Source organism: Pleurodeles waltl, chromosome 2_2, assembly GCF_031143425.1.
Source record: "Pleurodeles waltl isolate 20211129_DDA chromosome 2_2, aPleWal1.hap1.20221129, whole genome shotgun sequence".
NCBI classification, from domain to species: domain Eukaryota; kingdom Metazoa; phylum Chordata; class Amphibia; order Caudata; family Salamandridae; genus Pleurodeles; species Pleurodeles waltl.
In genome coordinates, this window is record NC_090439.1 from 528,539,618 (window position 1) to 528,563,677 (window position 24,060).

Genomic DNA, 24,060 nt, shown 5'->3' on the forward strand with positions numbered 1-24,060 from the left:
GTTGAAAGCTTTTCAACCGATAATAACACACAAACACATTCTTGTCAAAACAGACAATATGGCAGACAACGATGTATTATCTGAACAAACAGGGAGGAACACACTCAACACAGTTATGTCTCCTGGCACAGAAGATTTGGCATTGGGCGATTCACAACCACATTCGCCTAATAGCGTAGTTCATTCCAGGAATTCAGAACCAGTTAGCAGACAATCTCTCTCTGGATCACTAACAGATCCACGAATGGGAAATTCAACCCCAAATACTAAACACTTACTTCCAAAGATGGGGAACACCACAAATAGATCTATTCGCTACAAAAGAAAACGCAAAATGCCAAAACTTTGCATCCAGGTACCCACAGGATCAGTCTCAGGGCAATGCGTTATGGATGAGTTGGTCAGGGATATTTGCATACGCTTTTCCCAATCTCCCACTCCTTCCATATCTAGTAAACAAATTGAGTCAAAACAAACTCAAACTCATCCTAATAGCACCAACATGGGCAAGACAACCCTGGTACACAACACTACTAGACCTTTCAGTAGTGCCTCATGTCAAACTGCCAAACAGACCAGATCTGTTAACTCAACACAAACAACAAATCAGACACCCAAATCCAGCATCACTGAATCTAGCAATTTGGCTCCTGAAATCTTAGAATTCGGACAGCTAGACCTTTCACATGAATGTATGGAGGTCATAAAACAAGCTAGAAAACCTACAACAAGACATTGCTATGCAAATAAATGGAAACGATTTGTTTATTACTGCCATAATAATCAAATTCAACCCTTACACGCATCTGCAAAAGACATCGTAAGCTACTTATTGCACTTACAAAAGTCAAAGCTAGCTTTTTCATCCATTAAAATACATCTCACTGCAATTTCAGCTTATCTGCAAATTATGCATTCGACTTCACTCTTTAGGATCCCAGTCATAAAGGCTTTTATGGAGGGCCTAAAAAGAATTATACCACCAAGAACACCACCAGTTCCTTCGTGGAACCTCAACATTGTCTTACCACGGCTCATGGGTCCACCGTTTGGACCCATGCACTCATGTGAGATACAATATTTAACATGGAAAGTTGCATTTCTCATTGCCATCACATCTCTAAGAAGAGTAAGTGAAATACAGGCATTTACCATACAAGAACCCTTTATTCAAATGCACAAGCATAAAGTAGTTTTACGAACTAATCCAAAGTTCTTACCAAAAGTCATATCACCGTTTCACTTAAATCAAACTGTAGAACTACCAGTGTTCTTTCCAGAACCAGATTCTGTAGCTGAAAGAGCACTACATACATTAGACATCAAAAGAGCTTTAATGTACTACATTGATAGAACAAAACAAATACGGAAAACAAAACAACTGTTCGTTGCTTTTCAAAAACCTCATACAGGGAATCCAATATCCAAACAAGGCATTGCCAGATGGATAGTTAAATATATTCAAACGTGTTATCTCAAAGTAAAAAGAGAATTGCCTATAACACCAAAGGCACATTCAACTAGAAAGAAAGGTGCTACTATGGCCTTTCTAGGAAACATTCCAATGACTGAAATATGTAAGGCAGCCACATGGTCTACACCTCATACGTTTATCAAACATTACTGCGTGGATGTGTTGACACAAGCCACAGTAGGACAAGCAGTACTACTAACTTTGTTTCAAACAACTTCAACTCCTACAGGCTGAGCCACCGCTTTTGGGGAGATAACTGCTGACTAGTCTATGCACAGCATGTGTATCTGCAGCTACCCATGCCATTGAACGGAAAATGTCACTTACCCAGTGTACATCTGTTCGTGGCATAAGACGCTGCAGATTCACATGCGCCCACCCACCTCCCCGGGAGCCTGTAGCCGTTTCGAAGTTGATCTTGAACATTTGTAAATTTGTAAATATATCACTTTAAACCACATTATGTACATACATATTTACTCCATTGCATGGGCACTATTACTATAATACACAACTCCTACCTCACCCTCTGCGGGGAAAACAATCTAAGATGGAGTCGACGCCCATGCGCAATGGAGCCGAAAGGGGAGGAGTCCCTCGATCTCGTGACTCAAAGACTTCTTCAAAGAAAAACAACTTGTAACACTCTGAGCCCAACACGAGATGGCGGGATGTGCAAAGCATGTGAATCTGCAGCGTCTCATGCCACGAACAGATGTACACTGGGTAAGTGACATTTTCCATATATATATATATATATATATATATATATATATATATATATATATATATATATATATATATATATATATATGTGTATGTATGTATACTATTAAATTGAGATTCTGATTCTAGAAGTAGAATCCAGTTTATCAAGAATATTCACAACGCTATCTTCTAGTAAGCCCAGAGGGGGTAAAAACATATTCATTGGGATTGAATTATGAAGTCTCACAATAAAGGTAGAATCAGTGCAGTTAAAGGTCAGTTCCAATGCATGGGCACCATTAAAGTGTTAATTTTCGCCAAGGAGTTAAACTTAAGAAAAACCCAGTTTCGATGCCTTCCTTAGTATCTCAGTTTCACTGATCAAACCAATTCCATGCGATCGGTCTACTTTACCTAGAGTAAAAGTGCATCCCTAACCATGGTTCATATGGGTCATCCAGCTTAACCTCAGGCCTGGTATGTTTTATGTCATAATTTGCATATGGGATTACCTTTAGGGCTCCAAAGGTCATAGCAGCGAGCTTTGGAAAGTTTAAAGTGTGTCATCAGAATTAGCAGCATCGTTGGGAGAACGTACAATAATTATCCCCAAAATAGGCTCTGAAAAAGGAGATTGCCATAGTTTTCAATAATTTAACGGAAGAAAAGGGTAGGAATAAGGAATTATGGGTGAAAACCTTGAAGCGGCAGTAGATTATTGATTAAATGTGGATGGAACAGAACCTAGTTATGTCAAGCTTTCCCTTTGAGAATGTTGTCGTTTCTGTTGCTGCCAGGATCTTAACCAAAGTAGCAGTTCACAAAATCACCTAGTTTGCAACCACAAAAGGACCATATCTAATGTAAAGAACCCATTTTATGATTCAGAAACGTTTTTCAGACTTGAAAAATGCGCACTGTGACCCAGACTGAATCGTAATTTGGAAGGAGTGTGAACGTGACGCACCTTGCTTACTGAGAGCCATTATTTATTGATTGATTGGTTTACGGCTGAATGCAGCCAATCACACAGTTGCAAATTACAACGTATTAATAATTTGGCGGTCCTTCTGTGACACTTTTCAAGGTGTTTCTGTGAGTAGATCCATCAGTACATAGGTCGGTTGGCAAAATCAAGTCCAATTTGCAAAACGTTGTGCAGCTTGTGACCACCTATTGCATATGGTGTAAGAGTACATGTGGCTTGAAGCCACTTATTAAGTGTGGGAGATTAAATGCCATCTACATATGTGCTTGCATTGGCGATAGTTGTCCAAATAATCATGTTTGAGGAGTTGTCTGTGAACTGGTTATTGTGTAGATTCACTATCAAGGCGTTTGAAGAATAAATGGCAAAAGTGTTCATGGAGAGGCATCCTGCCATTATTCAAAAATACTTGAGAGTAAAAATCTTTACAGTTTCTGATATTGAGTGAGTCTTAGTCTGAAGATGTATGATGAAGGAATTTCAGAAGAAGGTACTCCAAGGTCTGCAAGGATCCACTGGAGCAAATCTTAATGATTTTGTGTACATACCCTCAATGGGATACAGGAGCAGTTTTGGGGCTGGTTTGAAAATACACCTCAAGTTATTTGAAATGAATTTTACAGCTTTCCTCAAACAGTATATGGATTCAGAGTGCAAAGCTTGTTTAGCAGGTTTCCTTGTTGGTCTGTAGGAGTCACTACAACTTCTTGAGCATTAAGTCTTTCCTATATCTACATAAATCAAGAGTTTGGTATTCAGTAGTGTATTAGAGGAACTGATATTAAGAGAAATGTTTTCTACCTCCTCTTATTGTAATGTCTGCATTGCAACCAATGAGGTGGAAGCGTTCTGAGCCCTTTTACTACTCGCAACCTTACATTTTCTAGTGCACATTTTCTGAAGGAAAGCCTTGTGTTGAACAAAAGACATTTATATTTTCTTATTAATAGTCCCTGCTCTAGCTGACCGTCAGCTGCAGCCTATAATCGGGGTTCCCTGTTTTCCTTTTTTACAGATTTTTACAGATAAATACAGACAGAAAACATTGCTTCCTGTCTGTATTTTATTTTTAAGAGCAGAGAAATGCAGATAATTTGGCTTCTTTTGAGTGACTCTCCATGCTGAGATTGACTGTCAGACAAATAGCTGTACACATAGTCAGCATGGGGAGTTACAAAACTCAATGAGATTTGCTTAAATTACTGCATATCGCAACATGTACTTGTGCTATTATTCTAATTTTCATGTGATGCTGTTATATTATTTTTTGGGGTGTAATATGCTAAAGCCTGACAGGCATCAGAGTATGAGTGCGGGTTTGTCTGTTAAATGTGGAAATATACGAGTCATCAACTCATCTGTTCATAGGACACAAAATAAATATGGAAAACTACAAATAAAACAGACAAAAATAAATCTGGATCAAAACAGACAGAAATGTTCACAAAATAAATACTATTAAACTGGGAGCCCTACCTATAATTAATTTGTAGGAAGTCCTACACATTTTCTGCCTTCGTAATGACAGATGCGCCTTCAAGTCCATCTTTTGTCTGGATATTTTTATCTTTACATACCTCACTATATTCAAGATTGTTTCTGGAAACTTTCAATAGGTATCCTGCGCTGGCAAGTCGCATCACGTGCTCTCTCAGCTGTTGGTGCTTGTAAAGAAATGGCTCCCTGTTGCAGTTACCCCCCACTTTTTGCCTGATACTGATGCTGACTTGACTGAGAAGTGTGCTGGGACCCTGCTAACCAGGCCCCAGCACCAGTGTTCTTTCACCTAAAATGTACCATTGTTTCCACAATTGGCACAACCCTGGCACCTAGGTAAGTCCCTTGTAACTGGTACCCCTGTTACCAAGGGCCCTGATGCCAGGGAAGGTCTCTAAGGGCTGCAGCATGTCTTATGCCACCCTAGGGACCCCTCACTCAGCACAGACACACTGCTTGCCAGCTTGTGTGTGCTGGTGGGGAGAAAATGACTAAGTCGACATGGCACTCCCCTCAGGGTGCCATGCCAACCTCCCACTGCCTGTGGCATAGGTAAGTCACCCCTCTAGTAGGCCTTACAGCCCTAAGGCAGGGTGCACTATACCACAGGTGAGGGCATATGTGCATGAGCACTATGCCCCTACAGTGCCTAAGCAAAACCTTAGACATTGTAAGTGCAGGGTAGCCATAAAAGTATATGGGCTGGGAGTCTGTCAAAAACGAACTCCACAGCTCCATAATGGCTACACTGAATACTGGGAAGTTTAGTATCAAACTTCTCAGAATAATAAACCCACACTGATGCCAGTGTTGGATTTATTAAAAAATGCACACAGAGGGCATCTTAGAGATACCACCTGTATTTTACCCAATTGTTCAGTGCAGGACTGACTGGTCTGTGCCAGCCTGCTGCTGAGAGATGAGTGTCTGACCTCATGCGGTGAGAGCCTTTGTGCTCTCTGAGGACAGAAACAAAGCCTGCTCTGGGTGGAGGTGCTTCACACCTCCCCCCTGCAGGAACTGTAACACCTAGCAGTGAGCTTCAAAGGCTCAAGCTTCGTGTTACAATGCCCCAGGGCACTCCAGCTAGTGGAGATGCCCGCCCCCTGGACACAGCCCCCACTTTTGGCGGCAAGTCCAGGAGAGATAATGAGAAAAACAAGGAGGAGTCACTGGCCAGTCAGGACAGCCCCTAAGGTGTCCTGAGCTGAGGTGACTGACTTTTAGAAATCCTCCATCTTGTAGAAGGAGGATTCCCCCAATAGGGATAGGAATGTGACCCCCTCCCCTTGGGAGGAGGCACAAAGAGGGTGTACCCACCCTCAGGGCTAGTAGCCATTGGCTACTAACCCCCCAGACCTAAACACGCCCTTAAATTTAGTATTTAAGGGCTCCCCTGAACCTAAGAATTTAGATTCCTGAAACTACAAGAAGAAGAGGACTGCTGAGCTGAAAAACCCCTGCAGAGGAAGACCAGAAGACACCAACTGCTTTGGCCCCAGACTTACCGGCCTGTCTCCTGCCTTCCAAAGAAACCTGCTCCAGCGACGCTTTCCAAGGGACCAGCGACCTCTGAATCCTCTGAGGACTGCCCTGCTTCAAGAAAGACAAACTCCCGAGGACAGCGGCACTGCTCCAAAAGAACTGCAACTTTGTTTCAAGGAGCAGATTTAAAGACCCCTGCAACTCCCCGCAAGAAGCGTGAGACTTGCAACACTGCACCCGGCGACCCCGACTCGACTGGTGGAGAACCAACACCTCAGGGAGGACCCTCCGGTGACTCCGAGTCCGTGAGTAACCAAAGTTGTCCCCCCTGAGCCCCCACAGCGACGCCTGCAGAGGGAATCCCGAGGCCCCCCCTGACCGCGACTGCCTGAACTCCATTTCCCGACGGCTGGAAAAGACCCTGCACCCGCAGCCCCCAGCACCTAAAGGAACGGAACTCCTGTGCAGGAGTGACCCCCAGGAATCCCTCTCCCTTGCCCAGGTGGTGGCTACCCCGAGGAGCCCCCCCCCCCCCCCCCCCTTGCCTGCCTGCATCGCTGAAGAGACCCCTTGGTCTCCCATTGGAAACCCGACGCTTGTTTGCACACTGCACCCGGCCGCCCCCGCACTGCTGAGAGTGTACTTTTTGTGTGGACTTGTGTCCCCCCCCCCGGTGCCCTACAAAACCCCCCTGGTCTGCCCTCCGAAGACGCGGGTACTTAACTGCTGGCAGATCGGAACCGGGGCACCCCCTTCTCTCCATTGAAGCCTATGCGTTTTGGGCACCTCTTTGACCTCTGCACCTGACCGGCCCTGAGCTGCTGGTGTGGTAACTTTGGGGTTGCTCTGAACCCCCAACGGTGGGCTACCTTGGACCCAAACCTGAGACTTGTAAGTGATTTACTTACCTGACAAAACTAACAAAAACTTACCTCCCCCAGGAACTGTGAAAATTGCAGTGTCCACTTTTAAAACAGCTTATTGTGTTTTATGTAAAAAGTATACATGCTAATGTAATGATTCAAAGTTCCTAAAGTACTTACCTGCAATACCTTTCAAATGAGATATTACATGTAGAATTTGAACCTGTGGTTCTTAAAATAAACTAAGAAAATATATTTTTCTATAACAAAACCTATTGGCTGGATTTGTCTCTGAGTGTGTGTTCCTCATTTATTGCCTGTGTGTATGTACAACAAATGCTTAACACTACTCCTTTGATAAGCCTACTGCTCGACCACACTACCACAAAATAGAGCATTAGTATTATCTCTCTTTGCCACTATCTTACCTCTAAGGGGAACCTTGGACTCTGTGCATACTATTCCTTACTTTGAAATAGTGCATACAGAGCCAACTTCCTACAGTGCTTTTTTGGACATGTCTTTTAATCAAATAAAGCACTACTCCAGAGCACTGTTGTCAGTTTGTTTTTTTCTTTTTCAGCTCCCTTTGACGCAGATTTGAAATGATTAGCTGGAATTTTATTTTTCAGTAAATATACTATGCATTGTTAATGGGAAGAAAGGTCTTTTCTGAATTTGACACACTTTACGATGCCAGTCCTATGGCAACCAGATGTCACCCTTGGACCCGCACATAATTTGCTTCTTGTACCTGGGTCCCAAGCATGACTTCATATTATGTGAGAAGTTTATTCGCATGCACACCAAGGCTATGAAAGAGTGGAAGACTAAACTTTTGATGGCATGAGCCCAGGATAAACATTGAGGAAAATTATGCCACTCCAGCTGCTTTGCCAGGCTCCACTCCAACCTGCCTTCAATTGGCAGGTCCTCGAAGGAGGACCCTTCAAGGGTAGCAAGAGGTCTTTGAAGTGAGTGCATGTGAGTCACTGAAAGGATCCTTTACCTTTCTTACTTCTTCCTGTACCAGGGGTAGGTTGTGGTTTTGTTCCCTCCCTCTGCCATACACGTCTGCTTTGGGCATGAGTTTGATTAAGTTATTGGTAGCAGCTCCTGAAACCAAGCCTTTGGATCTTCCACTGGCTTTTTGTGTCTGTCACACTGACACCAAGCATGCGTCACACAGACAAATTCCACTTTGTTCCCAGTGGCTTGCCTCATGACCTCTAGGAGCCTATGTGCTTCTCCCCCCAAACCCCACCCCACCCCACCCCAACTCCCGACTGGTATCAGCTGGTGGCTCCAACACCAGCAGTGATGGGCCCTCTCAGTGACTTACCATTTCACAATTCTGGCTCCAGCCAAACCAATCTGTGTTAAAGCCTTAGTGGTTGCACTGGCACCAGTAGATGGGCAGTCTTCAAATCCATCTAATGACAAACTTTCCTAGGACTAAGACCATCCTGGTCTGATTGAGACTGAGTTAACAACAGTTATTGGGGGAGGCTCTTTACAGGCCTTTGCCTCATAGGGAGTATTTTGGCAGGCTTGAAGAGGTTTGGTTTGGAATCTGAATTTACTTAGATGACAAATATCGTTTATGACAACCAGTAGTTGTCAGGATTTTTCCCAATGGGAGAAACCTGTTCTGACAGCTTGGCTTTGCAAAATTCAAGTTACCTGGAAGCCTCTGGAGTTGACCTAGAGTGTTCTTCAGAGATTCCTGCTTAGTGAATTCTCTTATTAGTGTTCTTGTGCAAAGCCACAGAGGTTCTCAAGCTGCCATTGCCTGTTGAGAAAGAACATTTCAAACCTGCTTATGGCTGTTTTGCAACCTGCCGCTTAAACAGTTCAGCTATCGTACCCCCTTCAGTGAATCCTTATTGGATCCATTCTTATTGGCATGGGGCAAACCTGCTTTGGCCCCATTTTGAATCACCAGGTTATCCTATGCTGGTGCCTTGGGCCCTGAAATTTCTGACACCTTACCCCTCCGATAGAGGCTTGTGGTTCAGGTGTCCTCTTCTTTCAAGTAGAACCCTCTTTCCCTACTTTGCTCGTCTATCAGGGAGACCAAGAAGATTGAGGCCAAGGTTATGAAGGGTTTTTCTTTAGGGAGCCTTGCCCTTCGTTCCACGAGTTCAGCTTGTCTCTTAGGTTGATACTCTTACACCTTGTAAGAAATTGCACAGTTGGTTATGTTTAATCTTCCCAGTCACCTTGGTTGTGGTGAATGTGGCAGGATGTGGTGAAATCAGTTCTAGGCTGTGGCTTGGGCACATTGGGTTCAATAGTGCGGTCCATGGGCTTCTCCATTGCCATCCTGTTCCATCATCTGATAGTCTCAGATGGTGTCTGGGTGAACCATGTGGGCAGGTCGTTCAACATGCTCACCTTTCGTCTACAAGTGTGCTTTAGAGCCCTTTCAAGCAGGGACCGCCTTCCTGTCCACTACCAGTTCCACATTCAGTGCTGGAAGTTCAGTGACTATTTGTACGATCTGCTCTTTCAGCAGCATCAGCCCTCAAAGCTTGTGCAGCAGTCCAACAAGCTTTTTCAAATCAACAGCCTGTAGCTCTTACATGGTTCAAGGAAGCAACATGTACATATTAACAGCCCTTTTCCTCCATGTTCCCCAAGTCTGCTCTAGAGGCAATGCATCTGGCTTATGGAGAGGGGGGAATGGGGCGGAGAGGTGGATGGGTGTCTCTTGGCTAGGCATACTGGTAGTCCATCACAGCAGACTACTCTGGTTCCAGCAGATTGCTGAACAAGGCTACACCCCTACCTTCCAGGATTTGCCCCCACATTTCCCTAACTTTCATTCTGTCAGCTTGGACTTCCATGCTTGCATTCCTCCGAATGAAGCTCCAGCTCTTTTGAGCAAGATGCCATGGCATTTGTTCTGGAGGGTGAGAATTGACAGGGATGATCTTGTTGTTTTTGGGTTTTTTTCCATGTTCCCAAGGAGGACAGGGTCCTCTGCCCCATTATGAACGTTTCATGTTCTAAACACATTCCTTTGCAAGAAGTTCCGTATGCTGCTATGGTGCAGGTCTTCTTGGCTCTGGAGCTGGAAGATGGTGTTCCTTGGCTTGCAGGATATGCATTTTCGTATACCTATCCTGCAGTCACACAGGAGGAACTTGTGGTAGATTCCTCCCGCTACCAATTTACCGTTATACCATTTGGATTAACATCCTCACCTTGTCACCTTAATGAAGGTGATGTCTGTGGGGTGTGGCACGTCGTCACGATCTCTGTTCTTGTACCTGGCTGCTGATGGTGTTTGCCTGAGATGAGTTAACCACTTTCAGCTGTAACATAATAGTCCTAATTCACCATTCCCTGTGGTTAATTATTTGCATATTAAACTGCGCTCGTAATAGGGTCAGATTTACAGTTTTAAATGTTGATCCTCTGATAGGTAAAACTCAGCGAGTTTTGGAAATTGGAAGACCTTACCTTTGCTGTCATTGAGGCCATTTGACATGATGAAGTTGTCAAAACTGCTCATTTATCTGTACTGTGCCACTTTTTTATCTCAATTTTTATTTTAAAAAATGTATGTCAACTAGAACCTATTTAATCTAGAGAGACAAACATTGGGCGATTTGAAAATAGAGTATAGCTGCTCAAATGAGTGGTTTCAATCACCAGTGCCTTTATTGGTTTGGGGAGTGGTGTTGGTCAGGTGATGAATTTTAATCTCACCAGTCCATCCTAAACTCTCATCAAATTTCTTTTTAACCTTAATCTGAATTATCATAGTTGTCTTTGTAAGTTTAAACATCCACATTCCTTAAAGTGGGTCAAAATTGAAAACCACTTTAGCTTTAATTAGAGATGGAATGACGTCTCAGTCTTTTGGGATTTTAACTATTTGTCATGAATCTTCAGTCTGGGTTAATCCTATATTGTCTTCTTCTGTTGCTGGCAAATCCTCCTAGCAGTGGATCCAGGTTTTCAGTCTTGGGTAATTGATCTGTTCCTTTCCTTTCATATATCTGCTTTTGGTTTAAACTGAAAGCAGGTTTCAAACTGCCAACTTTAAAGTGGTGTATTCCTATCTGACTGTATGATTCTGCTTCACTCTGTCGTCGCCAAGGTCTTTCTGGGATTAGACAGTATCTCCGCTTATTATTCAGTGTTGGCGGGTAATGTTTTCTCTGACATTGAGAAAAATCACCAGGGAGGATTTGAACTTTTGAGTACCTTTTTTATTTAAAAAAAAAAAAAATGATATTGCTAAAGCATTTAAATAAAATGAGGTAATAGCCGAATCACTTACTGCCTCTTTGAGGTACTTGAAGCCAGGGAATCTGCATATGTAATTTTTGTACTTTGGCTGTAATATACTAACTATATCCTCAATGGTTGTCTCTATGAGGCCTTTGACAATCTACTGCTTGTGTCAAATGCAGGGCTCTGGGTGTTTAGGTTTGCAAACCGTTTGATTATTTCAGATTTCATTTCATAGCTCGTTTTTTTTTATCTAAGAGTTCTGGCATAAGGTATTTTCTAAAATCAGTAGAGGTTGTGATAGTAGTTTTATTACTTCCACTTCCTTTAGCCTCTTCGGTTGGTTCCTGATTTTGAATTTCTATTTGAGTGTAAGGCGCTAAGAACACTGAATCTTAGCATGTGGTTTTTGGATAAAGATCTGCCACATTCCAGCCTTTGGTGGCTCAAGATGCATTACGTTTCTATCAATCTGTAGTGGCTATTATGGTCTAAATCTCTAATGTACAGAATTACTCATTGTATAATTTGTTTTTCTGAATTTCATTATACTTTGATAATATTCTGATCTGTCAGTTTTCTGCTAGTTATATATTTATTGTCCTGCAGATTTAAATATTTTCTGTTGCTTAATATTATTGTTACTATTTTGTGTTTTTTTTTTTTTCTGTTGGGTTGTATTCAGTCACAAACCCCAATGAAAGGAAAAAAAATGTTTGCATCCAGTTATGGACAGCCAGTGCCAGCTGCTCCCGCACTTACTGCAACTTTCCTTATTGGGCTTCTAGCTAGCATTCATCATGGGCAACCTAGTAGTGATACTGAGACTTGGGCACCCAGCAGAGGCCTAGTCTTAGTTTTGCAGTGCAATATCAGAAACCCTTTGTTTGATGTGTTAAGACCATTCCCTCTGATGGCCTGAGGCTCTTGTGCAGACACAGAAACTTAACCCAGTCCTAACAAGGCTATTCCAACACCTTTTGAGGCTACACACTTGCTGGATGTCTAATATTTTATGCATTATAGGGTTTCTTCTTAAAATTACATGACCACACTGAGTGTTACCTCTCAGCTGCCAAGGAGCGGTTCTTAAATTTTCTAAGTACAAGGTAGTGCAAAGCGCAAATCTGTAGGGTAGAAAATTCTTGCATAATTAGCTCTATTCCACCCTGATCGTTACGTCAGCATTTCTAACTGGTCAGATATTCTTTCTTGTGTAGGGGATTCTTGTCAAGAATCACCTGGCTTTACCATCCCATGCTACCACAGTTTGGGGTAGTACATTTTATTCCCATTTGTAAAATAAGACAAATCCCTGAGTTACAGCAGTGTTGGGTATCCTTAGTTGTCATGGGGAACTGCCTACTGCATTATCCGTGTTAATTAAGCACAGAGGCGTGATGCAGATGAGGTATTCTTCCTGTTTACAATGTGTGTACGTTTGTGAACATAATGAATATCATTTTCGTAATAACTGATCCCTGTCACTGGAACATGAGCACTGCAAATATTTTGGTGACACGTATCCTTAGTAACATTACCTATTTGTGAAAGTTTTTGTACAAATGGCTGCTCTAAGATGAAGGCTGGATTAAACCCCGTCCTCCACTTCCTCTGATCATCGTTTCTTGGGTTGTTTCAATGCTAGATGCAACTTTTCTCACCAGCACCTAAAGTGATGTAGGATAGCCCTAAAACTTCATTTACAATCAATTTGATTTCATGTGTTTCTTAATGATAAGTTTTCACTAAAACAATAATGAATTTCAAGAAGGAAATGTTTTAAATGTTACATGTTAATATCAAAAATGTAGTTCCCCATTATACCTTCTGAAGTGTTAAGTTATTTTGTTTTAAATCTACTCTAACATGAACTCTGAACAAGGTTATTAATGTTGAACCCATAATTTTGAATGTTGTATGTGCCTTGCTTGATATAAATGATTGTGTCATTTTAATTCACTTTAGTTAACCAATGTGATGCCTGCAAGGCCCTCTTCATAAAGTGTGTAGAAAAATGATTAGTCCTTATTGTTAATATATTTTCATTTAGAGCTCGTTCCCATTTTACGCATAGTGAAACTGAGAAAGTAATCTCGAACCCAGAACATTGAGGATCTGTGGAAATGGATGAAAAACAATTGTTTCAAATTTTACAGAGGAGCTAAGATGGATGCCTTTCCCATGTCGGTAATGGGAATCTTTCTATATGTTACAAGTGACAGTCATGGAATGGACTATGATTGGACACTTTAACCTTCCAATTCATGTGGTGTGATGGATTGACAAATCATAGTGCATTTTGGACTTTAATTTACCACTCCCCATTTGGACTGTGAACATAGTCCTTGGATTTTGATACAGATCTCTCTACCCTTGTTCTGCACCTTCCCTAATGCTGAGATGAGCAGACTTAGAAATGTCCCTGGCCCAAGGAGAAGACTTCTGAAAGAGCTCCTGAAATGCTGACATCTTCCCTTTTTACCTACTTTTTGCCAACCTTGCTTAGCTATATTTTGCCTCAGATGTAGTTTTCCAAAGCTTTTGTCCTGTGTTCCCTTTCTACTTTTGTTTTGTAGCTCAGCACATGCTAAGTTGTGACTTGCTAATCTCTATGGAGTTCCCTTGCCCTAACTAGCTAACTTATGTCTCTCATATTGCCTTGTGATCTAAAATGATTAGAAGAACTCGACAGAGCGAGTTTACTGATCATAAGATAATTCTGCTGATGTTTTACATTGCTATAGTTGAGTGCTTAGTCTTTTGTGATGTTAGTTCAATTAAACCTCTTACGTCGCCTGGGTCAACCCAGGGTGAATCTGTACCTTTATAGTCTTGGTTTGAGAATCTTTTATATAAACTAGAGTATTTGTCAGTAATAACATCCTTAACTTTTTTCCTGACTGGAGATTTCCTGGTATGGCCAAATGGGCCATTATATCATATTTGAATAGTCATCTGAGTTCTGATGCCTAACCTTTCTACCCCTTTAGCTGGGTGAAAATACCCCTTGACCATGTTTACATCATACCTGATATGCCACACCAATAGTGAGCTGCATATCATGTAAATAGCGACTGACCCGGTTTTTACTGCTGTATGCAGGTACATTCATTATGTTGCCTATTTTCTGTTTGTTGTAATTGTTTACACTGTAGATATGCAATATGCACCGACTTCCACCTCCTTGTTTCAACTGTGATAATTGTGTTGTTATTGTACCTATTTTTCTGTGCATTTCTGTTGCTTACCGTGGTGGTGCTGGTTTGCAGACCTTTCTAATGTTGGATGCAAAGTCATAGTATTTTTAAGTGATATACTTTCCATTTTGTTGCACCCTGATTGTACAAAAGGTTTAATCTCTAGAACAGTGGTTCCCAACCTGTGGGCCGGGGACCCCTGGGGGTCCGCGAAGCCTCCTCAGGGGGTCCGCGACTGCTTAAAAAATGTAATAATATTAGCTCCAAGCTATCAGTAATGACTCAGTGGGGGTCCCCGTGTTCCAATAATGATTCAGTGGGGGTCCCCGGGCTCTAGTATTGATAAAATGGTGGTCCACAGAAGTCAAAAGGTTGGGAACCACTGCTCTAGAATATTTACTAGCGTGAAATTAATTGCTATGGACAATGGCATTGCAATGAGTTTGCAGTGTTGGGAAGTGGTTTCAACCACAACTCTAGCAAAATTGGCGATGATAGGAGCTCAGTAATGAACTGCGCATGTGAGTGATCACTTTTCTATGTAAATCTTGTTTTTGTCTGTGGCCATCCCCCACATTCATCTCTAAAACCCACAGCGTTCAGTGAAAGAAGCCACTCTGAAGAGTGGTCACCGATCTGATGAGCAGCACAGCGGACTCATCCTGAAGTCGAAGGTGTGCTGAGTTCCTGGCTCCTGCCTTGTTTCTGGAGTTGGGAGCTGCAAACTGGTTGCAGTAGGACTCTCCACTCCATTGGATCTCTGACGAGGTATATGCCATGAGTTAGGTGAGAGGGGCCTACTCTTCTTGGGCTTCCTGCCTTCTGGAGGTAGCCATTCGGAGCATGATTTCAGGCTAGGCCTTCATCTTACTTTTCCCTGGGGACTCTATGGCTCTGCGGTCCGGAAGAAGTGCTGATGCATGGTACTTGGCACCTCAGTGATAACATTGGACGCAAGGTAACCAAGCAGCAGAGAGAGCAGGTTCACCTGTGATTACTGTCTTCCTGCTCCTGGTGACGCCGCTGGACAGAGTTTGACCTCCAAAGGCCACCTTCTTTCTGTGTCCATGTTGGGATCCTGCCCTGTACTAACGCAGAGGAAGGCGCAGCAAAGATGCCAATTCTGCACAGTGTTACACAACACTGTTTCAGTGCATCATGTCATCATACCACCTCCACACATTGCTCAAACACACAATACCTTGGCTACTTCTGTAATACAAGTTGGACAAGTTACTCTTGTGCTACTCAAAAACACTAAGTCAAGATATCATGTACACCTCCTCTACACATCATATACATAAACACACAATACTGTGTCCACTCTGCTAGCTTAGGTCACACTAGTTGCTCCTGCTTTGCCCAAAAACACCACCTTGGCCAATCTCCTATTCTGTCTGGTGATAGAGCAGTAATGTAGCCAGAGACACCCTCCTCTCTACAGATCCCTACTACACTCACCTACCACCTACTCACTAATGGCATAATAGACTCTATTGCTCAGAAATCTAAGCTTCTACCATTTCTTCTCAACATAGAAAATAATTTTGGCAACATAGCCAAGCAAGTGAAATCGATCTCAGACAACATAGCCAAGCAAGTGAAATCGATCTCAGACAACTTGGAATCCTGTAATCACACTACCAGCTTGGGGGGGGGAAAGAAGAGTCAAGACTCTATTCAGCCAGGTTTCAGTGAGGAAAAGGATGTGTAACCTGTGGTAACATCATGTCCGCTAACTCAGTGGACCTTCAGTACTGTACGGGGTAGGTTGCTTCCAGTGACGGCCTGGATCATGATTGTTGGAACCCGTGATCACTGATACATTATATGCCTTCCTGTGTTAAATGGTTGCGTTGGAAGGTTTGCAGGGCACATGGTCAATGGAGAGGTCAATGTTATCCTAATAGATGTCTGCAGCCATTTTGGGTTGTATGTTTTTACTGCTGTGAGTGGTAGCATGCGCCATACATCTGGGAGACTTAACGGACCAGCATGTCATCCTGTTCACTCAACTTTGAAAAAACAACAAAGGACAAATGAACAGGCCTACTCTCTAGGGCAGAGACACTAAAGAAACCTGAACTAACAAATTGTCATTGAAAGTCAAGTCTTATGTCTAAACTCCAAAAGATCTGCACACAGTGGTGACTTAACCTACTTCTAAAACTCTACCATGACCAATATATCCCCAAAGATTGCACCACTTTCAAGTGGCAAAGAATTTGCAAAGCACTGGGTCTTGCGTTTGCTCGAGTTAGAGCTATTAGCGTTGTAAATTCCTAACTGGACTTTTCTTGCCACATAAATTGAAAATGAAAAGTAAAATAATTGACATAAGCGAGCTGATTCAAAGCGCCATGGCCGCCGTCTCAAGTTGTGTAAATGTCTGAACAGAAATTGGAAAACAAGGCTGGAAAAGTATTTTTTCTTTTTATGTAACAGAATGAAAGTCTTGCATTAATTTCTGCCCCTCGTTTCAACAAAGCTCTAATGAAGTTACAATAGCAGAGCAAACTGAGAACATTTATCGCCCCTATAATGGAGATACACAATGCCTGTGTACGCATGTCTGAGGGCAGGCAGGGGGGTGGCCTGGAGAGAAACTCCAAATGAGGCTCTGCAAGTTTCACATTGCTTCTAGGTTCAGCTGCATTCCACCAGAAAGGGCATATTGTGGCTTTGGTGTGCAGAGAGCTAACTGTTTAGGCACGGGTGTTTCTTTTGTAAAATAAACGTATTTTAGGAGCCAGAGGTAAATGAGGACAGCACTCGAATAAAACCAAAACAAATGTCAGCAACATGGAAGTAGGTGGGGGGAACAGAATGCTGAATTAAGACGCCGGCAGCTACCAGCCTAAAACACTCACAATGAAAAGTGGGCAACAAAGAAGTGACAAAAGTAGTCTGTCACAGCCATAGATAAAGAAACCTAAGTGGAATAATACAGGAGTTGGTCACTGTTTTGAAACAGAAAAAGAATGGAGAAAAAGGCAGAACTGACCACCAGCGAGCAAGAATTTTTAAAGTACACTGCCACCAACAAATTAAATTGTTTTAAAGCATAAGTATACTAAAAGTATAGATGAGGTTGAATACTTATGCTCAACCTGAAATTAATTTTAAAAGTGAAATCCTTTTATCTTTGATCCCAACTAGACAAGGCAAAAAACTGCCCAAGCAGCCTTTCCAGCGTCGGTGGACAACAAACTGTTCTAGACTACTCAGATGAGGGGTGAGGAGTTCTCCAATTTTTTCGCTGACAAGCTCAAGATAGAACAGTCTCTGACTAATTAATCCACTTTCTCCCAATTTCCATGTCAGTGGATGACTCTCATGAACTACACAGACCATCCAGTGAACTATTCTCCCTTGCCAGTAAAACCAAAACAACAATTCCACCTGGAACATAATTAGGCTGAAAAGTGTAGCCAAACTCACCAAAATCATATGAAGCACGCTGCTCTCTTCTTAATCTTTTCCTCCCTAATCAAAGAGATCAGGCTTCCAATCTTTCCTTTCTGGACTTCAATAATCACCTCCTCTGTGCCACAAGGTGGAGTGCCAGACTTCCTGAAATCAGGACTATTCAATCCATTCCCAAGAAAAATGAAGCTGACCCAAAGGACTTAAACAACTTCTGTCCAGTAACCAACCTTCTTTACCGAGCCAAAGAGCTAGAAAAATGTGTGCTCTCTCAGCTTGGTCAGGCCATTGTAGACTTCGACTTACTGGACAAATTCCATTCTGGTTTTAAAGCTGGGTGAAGCATGGAAACTGCCATTCTTAATAGAATGGATGGCGTTCTCTTCATTCGTTACAAAAGGGATTTCTTGTCTAATTGTTCTTTTTGAGCTTTCAGTCAATCAGTGATTTTTAAAGCGTGGCTAATCACCCATAGGATCTCAAGGCACTGTTTGCGGGCATGCTGCTCAGTCAAACAGCCAGGTCATGAGGTCCTTCCTGAAATGCTTCAGTGAAGCGGTCTGCCTGAGTTTGAGAGGTTGCATGTTCCTTGTCCGGGCTGCGAGGTAGGAGAAGGATCTTCCTCCTGCAGTGCTTTTCCAGATCTTGGGAATGGCTGCCATGGTGAGGTGGGAAGAACTGAGTTGTATGTTGGGTACATGGAAGGCATGGCAGGGTTGAGGTATGCTGGTCCTGTTGTGTAGTGCCTTGTAGGTGTGGATCAGGAGTTTGTATGTGATGCGCTACCTACGTAGGTCTCCGATGTGACCTACGTAGGTCTCCGAGGTGAGAAGAGATGTGGCTGTGTTGGGCGATGTCCCGAATGAGTCTGGCTGCTGCATTCTGCATTCTTTGTAGGCTTGATTGTAGGTTCTTGGTGATGCGGGCATAGAGTGTGACAATACACTCAACTACAATTTTCTTTAACACCCTCAAGTCACGTATGGGGATGGATAGCACAGCCCTGAATTAGTTTTCCTAAGATCTCAGTAACCGCTGCAAAAAAAATTAACTTAAGGACTCCTTGTCAACCCCTGCCCTGATCAGTCAGGGGGTCCCCCAGGGCTCCATTCTTCCCCGAACACTTCAACCTCTATATGGAGCCCCTTGCACTGATACTCCCAACAACTTAATATTGCATATCATCTGTATGCGAATAACATGCAGCTTTACCTACAAATTTCATCTCTAGTTAATGTACTTCACTTAAATGCCACCCCAAAAAAAATGTTTAATTATGGCCATCTGCCAACCACTTAAAGCTAACCCCTTCAAAGACTGCATTCCTCCACGTTTCTCCCCCATTCTATAACTCCCCAAATGGAAGGCTGGCTAAGATGCCTTGATTTACTCAGTTGCATTCCTAAAATAATTGACGATCACATCCCTTGGAATAACAATTGATATAACCCACAACATACTAATCATATCAACTTCATGGGCAAAAACACCTTATGCCGACTCAGACAATCCTTTCATCCTGCCACTTAACTTCCCAAATGTCGTACAGCACTTGTAACTGCAAGGCTTGACTATGGTAATGCAATTCTAACCGGCATCTTGCACCCAGAACAGCCATGCTCAGTGCAGCTACAAGGGTAGTCTTGAGTCAGTAGCTTTGATGGCATTTCTCCTTTATTGATCACTGTCAAATGGGTCCCGATTCAAAAAGTACCATGCTTTATAGTGGCTTGCATTACTCACAAAGCACTTCTTCTTGGGACACCTTAATACCTGGCCTGCAAACTCACCCTCTCCAGAGGCCACCTTTCCCTTTCTAGATGGGCACACTACTAATTGAGACACCTAGATTCAAGAAAAAGGATCCCACTCACGATCCTTCACTGAAAACGCTGCAAGGATCTGGAACTGGTTGCCGGCAGAGATTTTTAGGAATTCCTCCCTTGCTTGAAGAGTGTTACATCCCTTTTGCTTGAAAAGTATCATGACTAACCAGCCATTATCTGGAAACCTTCCAAGGTGGTGAACTGATTCTCTCCCTCTCTGCTGCATCTAACCCTTCTGCATATTCCCATACATTGCACTTATCCTTGAAGCCATTCTCTGTATAACCTGTTATTTATAATACATGAGATTCTGCAATCTCTGTATTAATGCATGTCTCTAATTTTTTTTTATCGGTAACTAGTGACCCACTCAGTCACCGATTATAAATAAGACATCCGAACTGGACTGCAATAGGTTATTGCAGTCGAATTCTGATGCCACTATGCTTGCTGCCAGAGCCAGCAACTGAGATGAAGGGCAGGGCAGGTTTCTGTGTTGTTTTTTTTTTAAGCTTAGTGGCTAGCAAAAAGAACATGATTATTTTTTGCATTTCTTAGATAATTATAGAAATGTTAGAATGTTTCGGCATATTTCTACGCATTATGAATTACTACTTTTTTTTTTTGTTTAATTACTTGTATTGAACTGCTTCTTTGTATATTTTTTTGCAACAAATACCTAACAGCATTTTGATATGTTTCATTTTGCACTCCGGGTTCTATTTTTATTCTTCATTTTTTCAAACATGCTCTCTTTCTGCAAGGGCTACGCACTAAGGTTTTCAGTGGTTTATGAGGAAGGTGATGGTGTGATCATTTATTACATGGGATAAAGTAACCCCGGCAGTACATAAGGATATTGCAAGTCACCTTGGAGTTCCATAACCTTACAAAGGAACTCTGCCTTTGGCCTCGTTCCTCTATATGATTATCAAACACTTCAGTGAATTGAAATATCCCTGTAATGTACAGCAAGGGGGGACTTTATGCTTATGTATCCTGAATAAGCCTCAGATACTCCCTGGTTATGTATTGCTTTATTAAAAATCTCAAATTTACAAACCCAGACTACCTGCCTTGAACTAGGTCTGGTCTGCTCATCCAACGAGAGAGTTGAGGAGGGTTAGTTGAGGCAAACTTTTAAGTGGTGAGTTGGGATTCCGAACGTTATCACTTTCATTTCTTTTTGACCCCAACAACATTTTTGGAGATCTTGGAGACGTGGAAAGAGGAGAGACTTCCCTTCCACCACTCATCCCAGTGGCGGATTGGTTTAACTTGGCACTCATTAAACCAGTGCCAGTAACCCCCTGTAAAAGAAATTATTTAGCCCCATTTTTCAGAAAGTTCCTTAAAAATCTGGAGGGGTTGCACGCCAACGTGTTGTTTGTTCACTGTCAAATCACTCCACTGGCTCGTCGGAATTGAAGACAGGACTCTTCCCCACTACATTGTTTTCAGCAGTCTCCAAAACTGTGGCCAGTCACTGTCCCCTTGTATGTGTTGTCTGTGACCGGCAGCAGAGGAAGAGTAGCAGAGTGGTTTGTGGTGGTAGAACAGTTGCAAGTGCAAAATGTTCAGGGATTATATCAGCAAAGGGTGATGCATGTTGTGTCTGAAGCCAAAGTCCCACAGGAGGGGCAACTGGGTGAGACATTAGGCGCCAACCTGGGTGAAGGGCCCATTTTGCTTATTTGCATTAAGGCCTGTGACATTCTTGTTTAGGTCACTGTGTTAGCATGGCAAACGGCATTATATTAAACTGTGTATTGAAGCAAAATTGAAGGTTCGAACTGTAAAAATACCATTTGGATAAGGATGCAGATATTGCTTGGTCACCTTAGCATCACAAAAAGAAGGCAGTTGGAGAGGCACGAGTTATGCTAAAGATGCCAGGAGAGAAGGTGGTCTTTAGTCTGTAGTGGTAGCCTCATCCAATGTAACCTAATTTCCAAACTACTGTAAAATTATTATCGTCAGGTTGTGTATGTTTTTTTTTTTTTTTTTTTTAATAAAAAAAATTGTCAATTCAGTAAGAACGATCACGGCTTCTTTGGGTATGTTCGCAGTATCAGGAGTTTAGTTGATGGGCTGTCATTTACCTCTGTGCTTTGGATACCAGATTGTATTCAAATTTGACGTGGCTGCATTTGACATAGGGTTCAACAGAGTAGTGATTAAGAAGTGCGGAGTGGAGCCCATGGTTTTATCTGTAATGATTTAACATAAAACATTCGGCAGTGCCGTTTCTTTCTCGGGGAACGTTGCCGTTCCACTTTTGTGCCCTTTATTTGTAAAAGAATGCGATATGCTTTGGTTCCTTGAAACGTTTTTATAAATGAAAAAGAGAAACCAGAAATAACTACTATTTAGTCCATCGAGTTATTTGGAAAAAAATAAGTCAATGGAGTAGTACGCCAAAAAACTGCAAACGAGCATTTTTGAGCGTCCTCATTGTTGCCCTTCCATCTTTTCCGTCCTCTTTCTTCCACCAAGTCCATCTTCATAGGTTTTTGTTCACAGTTTGAATATTTATGACTTTGCTCCCAAATGTGTACTTTGAACTGCTGCTTTCCGAAATACAGAACATCACTGAAAATAAATTGCACAAAGCAGTAGGTTTCAAGGCCGCATTAAGTAGAAACCCACGCAGTGAGTAAATCGGTGATGTTCTTAGGTCAAGCACTCTGGCTGTTGTAATCCATCTCTGGGATTTTAACCACGCCCATCACGATCACTCGTTCCTGGGCTTGCCTTTCAAAAAACCTTTATCATTGGTAAATGCTGCATGTTTTTCCCTCCTTGGGGCAGTTTTGTTACCGCCTTGGCCATCGACCCTGTTACATGGATAATTGCACGTTTGCCAATACGTTTGACTGCGAGCCAACGTTTTTCCTTTTGTGTGTCTTCTTTGCGCTCACAGAGGCCACAGTGCTTTGAATCAGCTTGCTTGTGTCAGTTGTTTTTACTTTTCATTTTCAATTTGTGTCAAGAAGTCAGTTAGGAATTTACAACGCTAATAGCTCTAACTCGAGCAAACGTGAGACGCATTGCAAATGCTATTTCATTTCCCTTTCTTCTCTACTGATGATCTCCAAGAGATTTTGCACTTTCTGATTCATGTACATCAGCAGTGTTAGGAGACATCAGTCACCCAGTGTGCCGAAACGTAGCTTAATTTTTGGAATTTCTGAATTTAAGAGTAAAAATATTTTTATTTACTATCCACATTCCGATGGCGTCATGTTGCTCATTCACAGTTCACCCCCTGTCCTTTTGCATTGACCACCATTTTGGCTGAAGATATGTTTAAAAAAAAAAAACTCTGCTGAAGTTTTTGATAGCTTGCTCTTCTTTAAGGCATAAGATCTACCCCCATCTTCAAATACATTGCACCACAATTAAGTCGCATATATGCAGTGACTGTAAAACACTACCGCTACACTTCTCTCAATATGCATATGTTTTTAGACGTATATCATGGAATGAAGGTGTACAGACGCTGAGATCGTATCTGATGTGCATGCGAAGTTCCTGGCCACCCATTTTGAAAAAAAACTTTTCACTTTATGCAGAACGATTTAAACAAAAAAAAAAACGAATGTTTGAAAAGCAGGGAGTCGGTTCAGCAGTTATACAGTGCCTAAAGCAATATACACTGATTTAAGCGAGTCAATCATGGTTGAAAGCAAGGTAGTTTTATATCTTTAAGAATTACACTTTCCTTCAGCCACTAAAGGAAGCGTTAGTTCATGTCTTACTAAATGCCTTTTTTTAAAGGAATGTTTTTTGAGGGTGTACACTCTGCAAGGAGTCAGATAGGGAAGTGAATACTAAAAAATAAAAAAAACTCTGGGTTACCTTATGTCATTTATTACCACAGGCCAACTGACAGTGACAAATCTCATGCAAGCTCACTTTTGCCCTCTTTGCTTCAATGACTTTAGTTGGAGTGTTTCCTTTACAAGGGAGATTAAGGGGTGAGAAGTAAAAACGACACCGGTCCCAGTATTAATCAGCCACTTTGCTAAGTAAACGTTTTAATAATGCTAAAATACTGTTCATTTTTATATCATTATGAAACTGCAGAAATGGATAACTGCTGGTGCACTGCACTGATATACTTCCCACCCAGAATAAAACGTTGGACCACAGTCCGCGCCTATTTCCTCTGAGATTGTCGTATTTTCTCCGTTCATTGCCAGGATTATTGTATTCCATTGTCATGCCCAGAGATAACGTTGCTGTTTGAAAGTACATAATGTCGGGAAGGCAAGAAGTAAGTTGTTCAATTGCTCGCCGTCTGGATGCAATCAAATCTTATAATGTGGCCATTTTTTTCATTCTG

At 42.2% G+C, this 24,060-nt stretch overlaps 1 protein-coding gene across 2 annotated transcripts in view; it reads left to right on the plus strand.

Annotated features, from left to right (window-relative positions):
- The window catches only part of TAF4B (TATA-box binding protein associated factor 4b), a 351,422-nt gene that overhangs the window by 293,329 nt on the left and 34,033 nt on the right, over positions 1-24,060 (plus strand). Inside the window, exon 15 of one of the 2 annotated variants that reach the window (XM_069220052.1) lies at positions 13,314-13,429. The exons of the other annotated variant lie outside the window; for it this stretch is intronic. Coding sequence (XP_069076153.1) covers positions 13,314-13,337 — 24 coding nt within the window. The 3' untranslated portion in view covers positions 13,338-13,429. Of the gene's footprint in view, positions 1-13,313; positions 13,430-24,060 lie in introns of those variants that run through there. 2 annotated transcript variants of the gene reach the window in all.